General features: G+C 38.6%; 1 protein-coding gene across 3 annotated transcripts in view; it reads left to right on the top strand.

Moving 5' to 3' along the window:
- Dtnbp1 (dystrobrevin binding protein 1) overlaps window positions 1-17471 on the top strand; it is a 144383-nt gene that overhangs the window by 76415 nt on the left and 50497 nt on the right. For all 3 annotated transcript variants that reach the window (XM_078020565.1, XM_078020563.1, XM_078020564.1), the window contains exon 7: window positions 12984-13006. In XM_078020565.1, the coding sequence (XP_077876691.1) occupies window positions 12984-13006 (23 nt within the window). The remainder of the gene's footprint in view (window positions 1-12983; window positions 13007-17471) is intronic.

Genomic DNA, 17471 nt, shown 5'->3' with positions numbered 1-17471 from the left:
TTGGTTCTGAAAATCACAAGACATCTTCAGGGGCATATCTGGTTTTTTACTTCATATTTACATCAATAATGATGGCTTTCAACTTCAGTTTCAATAGTTTCCTAAAATGAATGCACTTTTACAGAGTGGGGTAGATCCAGATATTGATCATGAAGTTTGACATAGCTCTCTTAAGTTTCATATTCATGCCTCTGGTATCTAATAGACATAGTAGCCTACCTCGGAAGCTTCTGGTCAGGCTTAAATATCTCAGGTGAGCCACAGCTTGCATTCAGGGAGGCCAAATTTGGCCCTTAAATTACATCTGGATGCTGAAGAGAGTCATTTGGAGTCAGAGCACTGTGGGATTTATTATGCCCTCTTACCTATTTGTTGTGTGACCTTCCATCACCAAGCCCCATTTTCTTCATGTCTTAAGTGAGGATGATGATATTTACAACTGGGGAATTGTGGCTGAGGGATGTGGCACAGATCTGTAATCCTCCAAAGGCTGAGGCAGAAGGATTCCAAATACAAGACCAACCTTAGCAACTTAGCAAGACCCTGCCTCAAATTAAAAAGGTCTGAGAATGTAGCTTAGTGGTAGAGCACCCTGGGTTCCATCCCCAGTACAAAAAAAAATGATAAATTATGGATTAAAGGAGATAATTGTACATAATTGTATATAATGCTTTGAATGAGATGAGGTGTCTAAATAGTAAGGACCCAATAATATTTATTTCCTCTGTCTTATCCTGCTTGCCTCAACTGCCTCCCATTTCCAGAGCTTCTAAATGAAATAGGTTTTCATGTAAAACAGGTTTAGGAAAATTATATTTTTTTGCACTTTTAGATGGAAGGCAACCACGTGTAACTTAGTGCTACAACTAACCAACCAGTTCCGAAGATTTTCGTTACTTTTCTGGAGTCCAGTATTTGTTTTGTTTGAATCTTCTCTGTTACCATATCTCATATTCTTTTCAATAATAAATGCCCAACATCTTAGGTTCTTGTCACCTTATAACTTTCTAAGCTGTGTCTGCCCCACAAAATTTAAAATATAAAGTTAATTTATATTAATAATGTGACAAGAGTTTACAGTGAACTAACTAGCTGCTTTTCAAGAGGGTTTTATTTACAGATGTTAAAAATGTCTTTCTGGGTGTGTACTATGTAAAGAGTACATGAGAGCAGGGACTCCTGGGACACTCTTGAGAACATTCACCTCAGGCTGTGGTCCCACTCCCCATTGCATTGTGTCAGCCACAAACCCACCAAGCCATTTGGGCACACATCTTCAGGTGGTGCCACATGGCAGTACAGTGCTGGGAAACAGCAGGCCTGGTGTGGTGGTGATAAGTTGGTGGTTCTTTTGGAGAGCAGCCTTGGGAGCTCTTTCCTGTGAATGAGTTGTAATATGGTAGGTTCTGTCTACCCACCATAACAAAGAGACCCTGTTGAAGTATTTTCTACAAGAAGTACTGCTGATCATCGTTAGAATTTTTTTCCCCTTAGGCATTTTCAAATGTGAAGAAACATCTCAAAGTCCATTCCACAGTTGGTGTGTTGAACATTGTATTTCTGTTAGCTTCTTACCATGAACTGGCCTAGGGAGGCATTTTGGTGTTTGGAGAGAGAATGGCTCCATTTGTGAGATGATTATATTTTTGGAGGCATTTATCCAGTGGCTTCAGTCTACCAAGTTTGCATATGAGGGTCCAATTTAGTTGATTTCTACATATCTAGTAATATCCCATAGGCTTTCTTTTAAATTCTGCCCTTATAACTCAACCCCTGCAAAGAAAATAATTAAACAGCTGTTTCACTTTTTGGAAATATTGTTAGCTTTTGAGTCTGGTAAGGTTTTGGTTTTTTTTTTTTTTAATGTCCATTATGATAAATTTTGAAGAGACATTTGCTAAATTGAGTAAGTTTGACAATATGGTAAAATCCAAAAGAGGCCACTTCTATTCTACCTATTAGATCTTCTGAAAATAGTATTAAACTATGAGAAAAAAAAGACTCAAACATTTTTTTTCTTTTTTGGTATTGGGGATTGAACCCAGGGGTGCTCAATCACTGAGCCACATTCCCAGCCCTTTTTATTTTTTATCTTTTTGGCAGGGGGGTGCAATACTGGGGATTGAGGTCGTGTACTCAACCACTGAGCCACATCCCCAGCCCTTTTTTATATTTTATTTAGAGACAGGGTCTTGCTGAGTTGCTTAGGGCCTCATTAAGTTGCTGAGGCTGGGTTTGAACTCAAGATCCTCCTGCCTCAGCCTCCCCAGCCGCTGGGATTACAGGTGTTCCTCACCACACCCTGCTTTATTTTACTTTATTTTTTTGTACCAGGGATTGAACCCAGGGTGCTTAACACCTGGGATTACAGGCATCCACCACTGTGCCCAGCCCAGCTTTATTTTTTATTTTAAGAGAGGGTCTCCCTAAGTTGGTTAGGGTCTGACTAAGTTACTGAGGCTGGCTTTGAACTTGCAATCGTCACTCAGTCTCCTGAATCACTGGGATTACAGGCCTGTGCCATTGTGCCCAGCAGAGACTCATATTTTTAAAAATGCAAGTGACAAGTTTCTCCTCCACAGTGGTGTTGGGGATTGAATCCAGCCAGGGCTTTGTGCTTGCTAGACAAGTGCTCTGTCACTGAGCCACACCCCAGCCTTAGCAAGTTGCTTTCAAATGAGATAATATGTGACCAAACTTTATAAAGAATAAACTACTCTATAATTACACAAGATCTTCTTTGAAAAAACATATGCTCTTAGTCATTCTTCATCCACGGTGCTTCATCATGATTTGCTGAGTGTTGGTCTGATTCTATCCAAAGTCTAATAACAGATGTGCTATAGTATTTATTCTGAAACATAGTTTTTCACTCTATCATCTACATTTTTACCAAAAATAATCAAACTAATACTAATTTGTTTGTAAAATAAGTTTAGTTTTATCAAATATGACATGATTATTTATATAAGTTCAGAAAGAATAGGGATTAACCACATAGTCTCATTTTTAAGTTTGCATTGCTAGAATTTTCTATTGTTTTCCTTTCTTCAGTGCTTGAGATAGAACTCAGAGCTTTGCATGTGTTATGCAAGCATAATATCACTGAATTCACCCCCAGGAACTTTTTTTTGGGGGGTGGGGGTAATCAGTGGTTAAACCCAGGGGCACTTAACCACTAAGACACATTCCCAGCCACCCCTCACCATTTTTTTGGTTGTTTTTTTTTGTTTTTTGTTTTTTGTTTTTTTGAGATAAGCTCTCACTAAGTTGCTTAAGGCTTCACTAAGTGGCTGAGGCTGACTTTGAACTTGTGATCCTCCTGCTTCAGTTTCCTGAGTTGGTGGGATCAAAGTGTGTGCCACCAAGACAGGCCTTAGTGGAACTTTTGATAAGGAATCTCAGATTGGACTCTTAAGACTAGGAAACCAAACCAACATTTCCAATTGTATACTGTTAAAAAGGGGGGAGGGAACCAGATTCTTATTGGATTTGTGCAAGTAACTATATTGCCATAAAAATATACATATTCATGAGTAGTTTCCATTATGGAGAAACCAGCTAAACGTGGTGGCACATGCCTGGAATACCAGTGGTCTGTTTAGGAGGCTGAGGCTGAAGGATTGCAAGTTCAAGGCCAGCCTTAGCAATTTAGCCAAATTTTAAACAACTTAGCAAGAACCTGTCTCAAAATAAAAAATAAAAAGGACTGGGGATGTAGTTCAGTGGTAAATTGCTCCTGGGTTTAATCCCTAGTACAAAAAAAAAAAAAAATGGAAGAACCAAATAGGGAATAACAGCAAATGTTTGAATTTCTTGTTCACAGAAGTATACTTTACCAAATTGCCATAAGCTATAGCTGCTTAGAAGAAAAAAAAATGTTTCTCTAAATCTTGAAACAAAATATTAGAGAAAATAAAAGTTATTTAAAAAGTGATCTGCAACATTTGGTTTCTTGTATTCTTGTTGTTTTTGATCTTGTTTAGAAGTCTCATGAAGTCATCATTATCTTCTTAGAATCATAAAGATTTTTACATTGTCTATTGATATGACCTTAGAGTTATTAGAAACTTCTATTTAAGAGTACTTATCATACTTATTTCCATGAATCTTCATGAAGAGGCAACAGTCTTTGAACTATTTCTATTAGTTAATGTTTTTAGAAAAGAATTGAAACAATAGGTAAGGGTGCTAAAGACATAGAATGGCCATGGCTAAAAATCTGGTGAGTTCATTATAATCGGCAATTAACAAGCAAATTTGGTTATTTCTATATCACTAACCATTTTAACATGAAAATTAATATTAAAGCTGATAGCATATTAGATTTCTAAGAATCTCATACAATTTTTGGAATACTCATATCAATAACCACACCCATAAATATAACTTAAAGAAGACCTGGCATTATGTAATTGAACATGTAATTGAACATAATTAGTTTAATATCTCTCTCTTACAAGGTAAGAGAGACATCCTTCAAGCTTTTCGTGGAACCATCTGAAAAATCCCAAAGTGAACTTGTGGTCAAAAAGATTTAATTTAGGATTCGAGAATTCTGGGGATGTACGTAGCTCAGTGTAGAGCATGTGCTTAACATGCATGAGGTCCTGGGTTCAGTGTCCAGAGAAAAAGAAAATTTTTAAAAGTTAATTTGATTTGGAAAATTTTGTCAAAACTGTCAAAATAATTTTTAACATTTTCTTGTCTTTTTTTATTATTAGTTGTTCAAAACATTACAAAGCTCTTGACATATCATATAATTTTATACATTTGATCAAAGTAGGATTACAGGTGACTGTGAAAAAAGTCTTTCATTTAAACACAGTGATAATTAAAGGCCTTTGGAAGGCAAATACAGAAGGTTGCCCAATTGTCGATAAATCACTGAGTCAGTCTTAAAGCAGGGCATGGTACTTTCACCGGTGGATCAAGGAGCAGCAAGCAAGTTACTTCTGCACACCTCGACCTCTTGCTGAAGATTGTATATCTCTTATAGCCCAAAACCATAAGCTACCAGTAAGTCAAACCATAGCAATGTAGAAAGTGGGTCAGAATGATCCAGTTCAGAGTTCAGTACACTGCCCAAGAAAAATGAGAACTAAACAGAACATCTTACAAATGCGTTTCTTAATAATATGTTGTACAAGAATAACAGAAACATTTTTTAACCGACATGTGTTGCCAAACAGGATGTGCTTAGCAGGAGGTGGCAGAGGCAAGTTTTCTCTTGGGTGAAGCATTTCTTATATGAAATGGAGTCTGGGGGTAAAATGGAGTTTGTCTGGTCAAGACACATATAGTTTGACTCAGAACAAAGCAATTTTGAACTGTGTCAGACCACCAACCTTTTGTGGTGTGAAAGTCAGCTAGAGTGTTGCCCTGGTATTTGGCTCAGTTGTCTTTGTGTGAGCATCTGTTTTTATAACCGCCAGAAAGCCACTCACCAACTTGTGGGCCTTTTTTATTGGTGCACCTGCAGAGCTGAGGAGACCTTTGCTTCCAAAGCATTGAAAAGACACAGTGACTAGGTGAATGTTGACAGACTGTTTTAAGTAAAATGTGCGTCTGGGTAAAGAGTGTTAAGTTCTGCCTTCTGAGTATGATTGAGGTAGGGCATTTTTCCATTTTTAATGAAATTGTATTATGTGATGACTGTGTATCCAGCACAAAAATTTTCTGCCTCTTGAGATCACTAATATAAGATTCATCCACACAAGGGATCAAACCAGGATTTTGTAAAGGAATGTCTTGCAAATCCAGATGAAGGGGGACTGCAATTCCAAGGTTACCATGTTAGAGTTATGTGCTTCAAATTGATCAGGTGTGGCTACGGATATCAAGGTTGAGAATGCTAAATGTAGCACTTCAGATAGAGATGGGGAGGCAGAGGGAAGGGGATTCATAAAAGGTTACTCTGCTTATAGAAAGATGTTTAGTAAATTCAGAATTGAGAAGACTTTTTGTACTGCATTCAGGATGTGGAGATAAACATTGTCATCTAAGGTCAGAATACACAGAGCTTTGACAAAATTTGTATCACCAATTGAAATGTTTTGAATGTGGGGATGTTTTGGATTGCAAATCCTCAGCAGTAAAGCCTGTGGAAATATCCCCCAATCCAAAAAACTCTGAAATCTGAAGCACTTCTGGTCCCAAGCATTTCAGATAACTAATACTGCACTTGTAATTTGTCTTAGGTGGCCTCATGTCACTTTCTGCTAGCTGTTGTAATAAATAAAGGGAGTCTGCTGGAATGCTTCCTCAGTGGGTGAACAAAATAAGAGGTCATCCCTATAGAGCAGGAGAGGCACACTTTTAGGGGACTGAAGGGTGTCTGGTCTTGATGGAGCACTTGAGAGAACAAGAGGGGCATCAGTGAACTCATGTGGCATGACGGTCCACATATACTATTTATTATGCCAGTGACAGCAAGCTGGGCCAGCTGGAGTGCTAAAGAAGGCTACACAGAGGTCTACCACTGCAAACTTTTCAGAATCTAGGGGAACCTGCGCCCAAAGAGTATCAGGGTTTGGAGACACTGGAAATGGGAAATGACTGTCCTCTTAATGGCTCTGAAATCCTGAACAGATCACTATCCCCATCTACACAGGTAAAGCAGGGATGTCACAAGAGCTAGTTGGTATGCGGAATAATTAATCTCTGAGTAAGTAAGTCTCCTGTTATTGGCACAAAACCCTTATATGGCCTCAGGCTTTAATGGGCACTGAGGTAATTTGGAAAGTCTTAGTGAGGTCTGTTTGAATTTTAGTGAGCTCTGTACTTGTTCTTGCTCCAGTATCAGTACTGGATGTGGCCTATGAACCTTTGGGCACTTTGGTTACATCACGAGCATTTTGTAGACCATCCTCCTCCTCTGTGTTCAGAACAAAACGAAAAATACATAGATCTGGCTCAGAGGGGTCGGGAAATTCCAGAGTCAAATCTCCATTAGCATTGGACTTTTTACCTTAGGTATAATAAAGTCCCTGTCCCATAAGTTGACCCAGGTTGTATCACACAGCAAACATAAATGTTTTTTCAGGGGAGAAAAAAAGGCATGAGTCACATGTACAGGTTAAACTTCTGTTTTAGGATTCAAATGCTAGAGAGGTTCCTGATGTTGGCCCAGAGATCATTCTAGGTTGCTGGTTACCGTGGAGCTGCTGTGATTGCAGGAAGCCTTTTGTTTTTTATCTAGTTTTTGAAGGTCCCTGGAAATGTTCTGTTGTGATTACTAGTTCAGCCATCCTGCAGCTTCCCATCTTTTGTCTTTTTATGACTCTGTTGGCCTGGGAAATATCATCAGTTTGGTAGAAGCCAGAGTGCCTTAAGAAAAGGGCTTCCCAGTGAAATTTAAAACCAGTGAGACTCACCTTTCTTTTTCCTACAGGTCTAGAACTGTTCAGTGTTAATGGGAAACACTTCAGGAATGGCTTTTCAAAAGGTCCTTTGTGCCCTGCGGTGGCATATTAGCTTTGATCCCAACCACTCAGGAGACTGAGGCAGGAGGATCTCAAGGTTGAGGCCAGCCTAGGCAATTCAGTAAGACCCTGTCTCAAAAATAAAAAGGGCTGTGGTGTAGCTCAGTGGTAGAGCATCCCTGAGTTCAATGCCCAGTAGCTGGGGAAAAGGGAAGGAATCTATTCTTCCAACAGTCCTGGAGGCTTGGGATCTAGGTGTAGATCTTAGATGAACAGTCATGATCATATGGAATGTTCCACATAACGACCATTATAATTCTAAACTAACTCTTTAGTCAGATTTTGCGATTTGTGTCAATATTTACAGTTTCCAGGGCCATAATTCTCATACCTGAAAAGAGCAGGTAAACTAGAAGTAGGAGATAAGATTCTGGGACATTGAGGATTCCATTTTTACATGTATCCTGGGTCTTCCATAGCTGAGATAAAAGCCTAAGAGGGAAACCTCACAGGGCTGGGTCATGTGATGCTTTCCCAGTGTCCTGTGATGCTTTCCCAGTGTCCTGTGCTGCACAGACTTGCTTCAGTGTGACCATGACCTTCCTCAGCCAGCCCATGCAGTGACCAGCCCGTGCTCTCATGGGAGGCTTATTTTTTGGTGGTGACCACTCTCAAAGCTTCTAAGTCCCTGACCTATGCCTGTCAGTCAAGCAGTGTTTCTGTTGCTGAGATCCCTTGTCCCACTTGGCCAATGATTTCTCTTACCTCAGAGCAAAGAAGAGGAGAAACCAAGAGGAGGAAACCTTAAATCCCAGCGAATTCCAAAGGCCTGAATTTACATCCTCTGCAGCAATAACCAGTTATTGTGTCTGCTGTCCAGTTACCTTTAGAACTACAGCTCCAGTCACTGGCTTCTTAGCCACCACAAACCCAGAATTTCAGGTGCCCTCTCACAGCACAAACCTTTGGTGCCCCCAAATTCAGAGAGGAAAAGAGAGCAGAGTTTCAGACCTGGAAGGAACTTTCAACATCTAGGTAAAAAAGACAGAGGACCCCGAGAGGATGTCAGTGGCACCTTCCCTGTGCTTCTCGAGGGGTCTCAGGGTCACAGAAATCTCCTTCAGGTCCTTTCATATGGATACCAGAACTGTCAAAAGACAAAGTGGCCACATTTAGTTGTAGATCTAATTGACATTCACTCATCAGGATTGAATTGGGGCAGCTCCCTTCTACAGAACAGAATGAGAGTTCCTACTGGGCAGTAGCAGAAAAGTAAAAAAGCTGATTGGTTAATATATCAGTTCATTTTCTATTAATATAACAAAATACCGGAGAGGGTAATTTATAAAGAAGTTTATGTAGTTCACAATTCTGGAGGTGAGAAGTCTTCAGCTGCTTGGCTGCTTCTGATCCCTGAAGGTGTCTTGCTGCTCCGTGTGTGGGAGAAAAGTGTGTGTGCAAGGAAATGTGTGCTAAGAGAAGACGGGAACAGCCTTGTTTCATACAGTGTCCCCTTGCAGTCACTCATCTGGTTCTGTGGGAACTTACTCCTACAAGGTGGCATTAATCTAATCATGAGAGCTCCATCCACAGGACCCCAGACACCTCCCACCAGCCCCACTTCCCAGCAGTGCTGCATTAAGGAATAAAGCTCAACATGAATTTTGGTGGGGGAAAAACAATATTCAAACCATAGTAATTAATATCAAGTTACTGTTTTTGTAAGGATTACCGTAGATGAGGCTTCCTTATTATGTTATGGTTTGGATATGTGGTGTCCCCCAAAAGAGCATTTGTGAAACAATGCAAGAATGTGATGAGAGCTGTAAGCTGATTAGAGCTGTAACCGAATCAGTAGATTAATCCACTTGAATGAATGAACTGGGTGGTAACTTGGGCAGATAGGGTGTGGCTTGAGGAAGTAGGTCACTGGTCAGGTGCCTTTGGGGTTCATATTTTGCCCCTGATGAGCAGAGTTGTTTCTCCTTCCTGGCTATCATGAACTGAACTCCACCATGCTCGTCTGCTATGGTGTTCTACCTTACCTCAGGTCCAAAGCTGACCAAGTCCGGGGACCATGAACTGAACTTCTGAAACCGTGAACCCAAATAAACTTTCCTCCTCTAATTTGTTTTTATTTGGTATTTGGTCCCAGCAATAAAAAAACTGAAATACTGACTGGTACCAAGCTTCTACCACACGAACCCTTGGGGGACACGCTTAAACTATATCCATCTATAGCAATGGAATTTCCTATTTCCAGGAAAAACTGGTCTGGTTTAGGAACTTTATTCGTAAAGCTTCTGTTTAATTATGTAGCACTTAGCATGAGTAACTCCATTTTGGTTCCATCTGGTCTTTTGGGGCCTAGTGCAGGAGTTCAGACCAAAATAGTGCCCTCCCATAGTTTTGTTTAACAAGAGTGGGGAAAAAGGAATCTGTAGGAGCAGAATCCTTGAGTAGGCTAAAGGGGATGGGTATCTATGCAGCATTGCTGGACTTAGGCTTCCAGCCTTCCAGGTGATTTCAGCAGATGTCGCAAACTGATGTGTGCACTCCCCTCTGAAATGTCTTCCTGGTGATCCAGACTAGAACCCTCACATCCACCTCCTTCCTCTACTTACCTCTGTTTCATCCAGGGCCATGGCTCTTGTGTCTCCTCTGCAGTTCTCAAGCCCTCCCATTCTCTGCCATTGCTGCTTATGCTGCTCTTGTCAGGCATGAATCAGCTTTTCTGTAAATCCAGATAGTTTTCTGAGTGCTCCCTGCTTTTATTCTCTCCCTTGCCAGTACATCTATGCATCACAGCTAGAATGTTCTTGCTTTATAAAGCATGTCTTTGCCCATGTTATTCTACTAAAAATAAAACCAAATCTCATAGACTGGCAATGAGAACCTCTACCCTATTTTTTTTTTTTTTGTACTAGGGATGAAACCCAAGAGTACTTTACCACTGAGCCCTTTTTAAATTTATTTATTCATTTATTATTTTGGGTCAGGTGTCCCTAAGTTGCTTATGGCCTTGCTTAGTATCTGAAGTTGTCCTTGAACTTGGGACCCACCCAAGCTCAGCTCCTGAGCCACTGGGATTACAGGTGTGCACATCACATCTGGCTAACCCTCTACCTTTTTATTGGAACTGTCTTTCCTTCATTCAGTCTGCTGATCTGAAGTTTCGCTCAGACAAATCCTTGCTCAAATACTGCTACTACTATTCTGAAGCATTTCCTAAATGTAGCCTGCACCTTTTGGTGTCCCATGCCTTCAAATTCACTGCTGGCTGTGCCTTTCCCTCCCTTCCCTTATAGCTTCCATATTTCAAAGTGCTTGTTACTGCTAAAAAAAAAAATGGTGGGGTGCACCGAAATGCCAATGCTTTTAGTGCTGCTGCCTCCTTTTAATCGTTCATTTAAATTCTCATCATAGGGATTTTTGTTTATACCTGTTATCTGTACCACCATTACCTCAACCAGACTTTTTTTAAGGAATTGGGTACAGTAACGATTCACTCTCTCAAAGGAAATTTCTTGGAGATTCCGCCACCAGTTGTGGAGTTGTGGGGCACAGTGCCATGCATAAAAGAGATCTGGGCCAGGCTTTGCTTCTTCCCATAGCAGCTTCCTGTTGACCAGAGGTGGCAGTAGCAGGTTGAGGGGAAGCAGGCTAGCTCCCCAGGAGAGGCAGTGCCTCTGTGGAGTAATTACTAATTCATGTGGTGGATTGGGTGTGTCCTTTTATGATTTTTGGTATTTGGGAGTGGGTGATAAGGAAAGACCAGTATGTGTGAAATTACTATTCTGAGTTTTTTTAACTAGAAGTGCCTTTTTAGAAATTTTCCTTATAATCACATTCTAAAAGAAGCAAATCAGAAGATTGTAATCAAAGATTGTAAAGATTATAATCAAAGAAAAAAGAATTAGAAAATTGAATTGCATGTTCTTTCACCTCCCACCACCCCTGTTATCAGTGGCCTTGAAGTTGCTTCTATGAAGGCATCTTCAGGATTCTCTTGTGATGCATTTTGGCCTTCATCCCATGACTTGAGGCTATGTTAGGTATTAGGCACCTTTAACTTGTATCCAACTAAGCTTTTAAGAATGAAGTTGAGCCTGTCATGGTGACACACACCTGAAATCCCAGATACTCAGGAGGCTGAGGCAGGAGGATGGCAAATTGAAGTCTAGCCTGGGCAACTTACCAAGACCCTGTCTCAAAGTAAATTTTTTAAAAAGGGCGGGGGATGCTGGGGATGTAGCTCAAGGGTAGAACAGGCTGGGTTCATTGCCTGGTACTGAAAAACCAAAGGAGAAGGTGTGGGGGGAAGGAAGTTAAGAATAAAGTTAACCATTGGCTGAAGGGAAAAATGCTCAGTTTTTTGAAAAGATAGGAGTGAAAATTATATTCTGTGGCATAGTTTATGAATTCTGGTGATGAAGTATTTTACAAAGTGGGCATTTTTAGAAAAAGAAGAGTGGGGTGACCATCTGATTTAAGAACATTCACTTCAACTGTTGCAGGAACAGTGTCTGCCTGGCCTTTAGGTGGGCAGCTTGCCAGTCCTGCCTGACAGCTGTTACTTGTAGCAAACTCTTTGGAACATGAGGGGTATTGTAAACAAGATTGTTGAATTCTGATTTGAGAATTCAAAACATCTATATTTCTTGTAAAACTTAGAGTGCAAATAAATGATAAATGTCTTATGCTTTGGAATAACAAGTCTTTTAAAAAAATTTATTTTTTAGTTGCAGTTGTATACAATACCTTTATTTTATTTATTTGTATGTGGTGCTGAGGATCAGAAACCAGGTCCTTGAACATGCTAGGCAAACACTCTACCACTGAGCCACAACCCCAGCCCCAGAATAATAAGTCTTTACTAAAGAAACTTACCTATATTAGTACTGGTACAGAGGAAAATACATAATTACAAAGTTATAAGGGAAAACCTGAAAACAACTTGCTTTGGCTTGTCACAGGATGTTTATTTTATGATCCATCATACATTTTCCTCTGCTCTGTATTTCCTCAGGAGATGTTATATTTCAGCATCCTTAATTGACATTGACAAAAACAAACCAAAAGATTCCCGGAGGTTTGGCCCTTTTGTGACAGGAAGAGCCATGGGCTTCAATCCTTTGATATGTGCTTCTCCTTTGCTATTAAAAAAGAGAATAAAGGATAATCTTAAATTAAAGACCTTAAAAGTATTTATAAGTGAAAGCAAAATTGTATTAAGTGCTTGTATAAATTGATTCTTGTATATGTAAGATGGTTCATAGCTGACATTACAATGTTCTTCATTCTTATAATATGTTTCAGTGTTTTAACAGTGTGAATTTTGGTAGAATTTTTGAGCCATTAATAGGTAATAACAGAAATAACTGAAAATAGTTGCTTTAGGCCAATGGTATTGGTAATTTTAGTAAAGCACAATAGATGTGTGAGCAATCCAGAACTGGGTATTTAAAGTACATAAATTTTTATTATACTGTTAAGAGAAATTTCCACTGGGAATACATCATTTTAAATTTGCATTTTTTTGGTTTTTTTTTCCTACAGGAAGGAGCTTGAAACCTTCAAAGGTAATTTTGTGTTTAATTCTTTGCTTTAAGAATAGTTGAGAATTAATTGATGTCAGATGTTCTTTCTTGATGATGATGAAAAGAACTCATTCCCTTTAAATCAGTTTTCATCAAAAAGAAGTTTGCTTAATCCTGTTTTCATAGGTTTTATTTAATCACAAGTGGTCTTGATAGTGAGAGTTTCTGCTGTGACTGTTATAAACAGTATTAGGAAGACATGTTGCCAGCTTTGAGGTTGTTGAGAATCATAGTTGCAGAAGATACTGGTTTCTGTTGTGCAAAATCTGGGTATTATGGAGAAGGGATAGTGATGAAGACCAGGATGTGTGCCCTGCAGTGGCCCCCGAAATCGCTTAAAGAGGCTTTCAGGGTTGGGTCCTGAAATGACACTATCTCATGACTTTGATGAGTCTCTTTCCTTCTCAGGCTCAGCTTCTCTAACTGTACAATTAGAAACTCCGATTCTGAGATTCAGAAAGCAGCCTAGCAATATCTTTTGATTTTAAGGAGCTTTTGAAGGAAGGATGCTAGACAATAATTCTTGGTCATTTTGACCCTTACTGGTCATAGAGAAACCCTAATGAAGCACAGAAAACTACAAACTCTCCAGCGGCTCTGGGCCTTTCCAGTTTCTGTTTTTCAATTATTCATTATCAATTAAATAATAGAAATCACTGTTCTCAGAGATGTTCATTTCAGGAACATGGAAGACCTTGAATTACTTTTAAAATCACTTCAGATTGATTTCATGCTTATTATATTTCACATAAACTAGCATTGACCTTTAGATTTGCCAAATGATTAAAGATTTTCCAGCATATCATTTATAGTTGAATTATCAATGTGTCTAATCTGTTGAGATGTTTTAGAAAAATGACTAAGCCCCAAGGTAAAAGGTATAAAGACTTATTCTATGATGGCTATTGTTGAACACACTTGTTTTGACCCACAAAACCACTGCAGCTGTAGTAAATGATTAAGCTTGTGGCCAGTTTGTTGAAAGTAATATTAGACAATCATGTGATAAAATGTATTATCATGGTTATCTTGGTGCTTATTCAATTCATGAGCCACCACTCATGGACATTATTTTAAGATTTGAAATCCTCATAAATTTCTCCTTTTCCTCTTTTTCTTTTGGTTGACTAGCATCTTCTTACATAATGTTAAGGGATAGAAAAAATCAAGTTAATATTAAAAGACAGGCAGGGACACACATTATGTAAAATGTCAGTTTTACTTGCATTTCAGAGCTGAAACATTCTTTTTTTAGTATGAAGATATTCACAAAAGAGACCAGCAGTTTACAAAAGATTAGGTAGTATTGCATGTTACTTAATAGAATAATTCAATTTAGGCTGAAATATCTTGTTTATATGCACATCCCTAATTATGTACAACATTTAACAGTGCATCAGATCCACCCACATACTAATTTCAGCTCTCAAATTTGAGCAAACCCTACATTAAGGATTACATCATATCTACATTTTTACTTTTAATGTCATTAAAAAATCATTTGCTTTTTTGCTGTGCACAAATGGTTTGATATTCTCTTTTAATTACAGCTAGTACATGTGGTAACATGTGCCAAGTAAGGGCTGCACACTCCTAATCCCAGTTGCTTGGAGGCTGAGGCAGGAGGACCACTTGAACCCAGAAGTTTAAGACCAACCTTGGCAATGTGGCAAGACCCTGTCTAAAACAACAACAATAATAATTTCTTCTTGAGTGTTTTGCTAATATTTCAAAAGCATGAGTAAGCTAATAGCGAGAAATTGTACTTCCAAAGTATTTGTAGAGGGAAAAAAAGGTTTAAAAATTCATTTAAACATATTGTTATAATTTCTTATTTTTTGAATGTTGCCTTTGTTTTTCCTTCTTAGGTTTCAGGAAAACAACAGATGTTACTTCCTCCATTTGCTTTCTTTGACTTTTATTTAGAAGGCCTTTTCTAAGTTGGGAAACTTTTGGGGACCAAATCACAAAACTAAAAACCCTGAAAGTTAGTAATACAGATGAGTATTGTTCACCAACTTTTGGACCCACTTCTGTACTTCATTGTGGTGAATTGAGTATATTCAACCTTTCAGTTCTACTTAAGGCAGATCTTTACAGTATTATTAAAATCAGTTGTTTTAGGAAAGTTTTCTCTGTTCCTCAAATATCACATTCCTTTGAACTGTTAAGTGACAATCACTTGAATATTAGACCATAGAAAAAGGAGAACAGAATCTTATTTTTCTTCTGCATTTTTTATTGGGACATTATAGTTGTACATAATGATGGGATTTATTGTTACATATTTGTACATGCCCACTCTATAACAATATAATTTGGTCAATGTTACTTCCCAGCACTTCCCTCCCTACCACTCATTGATCCCTTTCCTTTCAACTGATCTCCCTTGGATTTTCATGAGATCCTGCCCCCACTTCTCTTTTTCCTAGGAGAGTAGAATCTTAAAAGTCCTAATTTTGTTTCCACTGGGGAAGGAATCCTATCATTGTAAGCATAAATGAAGAAGTTTTTCATAGCCCTAAAGACACTGGAAATTGGCCATGAGTAGACATGTCTTTCATTCAGGAATTATTAATCATTTTCCCACTGCAATTTTTAAAATAGATTGTAATTTGATGTATAAACTTTAAAATTTTTCTTAACATTTTCAAAGTAGAAGTCTAGAAATATTATGCCACTGGGAGGTGCAGAGGTAAGGAGATCTAGGACTGGGTATTATTCTTATTCTGTACATTTGCTCTTTTTGCCTTCACATAGATACCTTGCCAAATTAACTATCATTCTCCATTTTCTCTGTATGACATACCACCTGGGACCTGCAATGGGCTGAGTGCTTGTGCCTGGCAGGCTACTGGCCTGTATTCCCGGATACTCATCTCTACTAATTCATTTGAATGCTAACCCAGTGTGAGTGATGTTGGCTAACAGAGTTATTCATGCTAGTTGTTATTGTAATATGCAGTTTAATTGACTATTATATAAAACAATGAAACTTCAGTGCTATGAAGAGCTATAATAAAATGAAGTTGGCTGCTTTGGAAAACTTAATAGGTAAACAGTTCTTTAATTTGTTTCAAAAGGCATAGCCAAGAATTAGAAAATATTTGGGGGAAAATAATTTTAAAAATATCAAAAGACACTGCACACAGATTGTGTGATATATCCTAAATTTCTGCTCTGTTTTAACAAATACCAAAATTTTCATCCAAGTGGACGGCTTATGCAAGAATTTCCAATCTATAGACCTATGCGCAAAGAATTAGTGAATAAAACTAGGGTTATATTTTAAGTTAAAGTGTTTGTGTATGTTTTTAATGGATTCCAGTATTAGCTGGTTTTTGAAAAGTTAAGTGGCCGGGCTGGGCTGTAGCTCAGTGGTCAAGCACTTGCCTTGCATGTGTGAAGTACTAGGTTTGATCCTCAGCACCACATAAAAATAAATAAAGATACTGTGTGTTCATCTACAACTAAATAAATATTTTAAAAATGTTAAATGGCCAAGAGGGACCAGTTGTATCACATAAGAAGAGTCATTGTGATCTGATACTCAGTGTAAAATTACCTGAACATGTCAGAAATGTGACTAACAGAGTGCACACATGAAAGAGTTAGGAGGTCACCATCACAGTGAACACGATCATGAGAGCATTGGGGAGAGGCAGCGAAGGCCAACCTATTACTATATAATCATGTGTAAGGCTTGGCTCTGGAAAACAAAACCTTTGGATAAACAGGACCAGCAGGGTCTAAGAAACAGGACCAAGACCTAATGACAAAGAAACCCAGAGAAAAGAAAGTTTAAAAAAAGAGAAGTAGAAATCACTAATAGAAGTTTCTCAAAGAAATTGATCAGAATGGGGAGATCCCACTGTATTTGACAGTGAATAGGTAATTGGTGATGGGAAAGGGCTGTTTGTAAAGAGAACATCCAGATTATATTGCTGAAGGGAAAATTAAGAGATAAAGAGGATGTGAACTAACTGTTCTTTGGTAAATGGAAAGAAATGAAAATGTAATCTGAGATAGACCAGGCTCAAGGTCAAGGGAGAAGGTTAAATTGAAGATGTTAAAGGAATTGATCAAGATCTTAAAGAAGATGGAAAGAAATGGTATCCAATTAAGTCATATGGAGAGGATTCAGAGATGTTTGTTTCCCTGAGAGAGGAAAAGCTAGTTGATAAAATAGGTAAAAGTTGACTTGCAGGACTGAAGTAAATTTGGAGAGAATCCATGTAAGGAAAGATAGTTTGAATTTTCAGGTCTAGGCTCAAAACTAGAAATAAAAACAATATGCCTTAGTTAACATAGAGTTGGGAGATGAGAAGAGTATAAATGATGGACCTCCAGGACACAGTAGTCATGGATGCCAATAAGAGCATCATTGACATGATGGGCCATGAACAGAAGAGGCCTGACCAGACCACCAGAACACTTTCAATGTCAA

This window comes from Ictidomys tridecemlineatus, chromosome 8 (genome assembly GCF_052094955.1).
Source record: "Ictidomys tridecemlineatus isolate mIctTri1 chromosome 8, mIctTri1.hap1, whole genome shotgun sequence".
Lineage (NCBI taxonomy): Eukaryota > Metazoa > Chordata > Mammalia > Rodentia > Sciuridae > Ictidomys > Ictidomys tridecemlineatus.
Note: the sequence above shows the minus strand (reverse complement) of the source record. Positions and strands in the feature narration are given on the sequence as shown.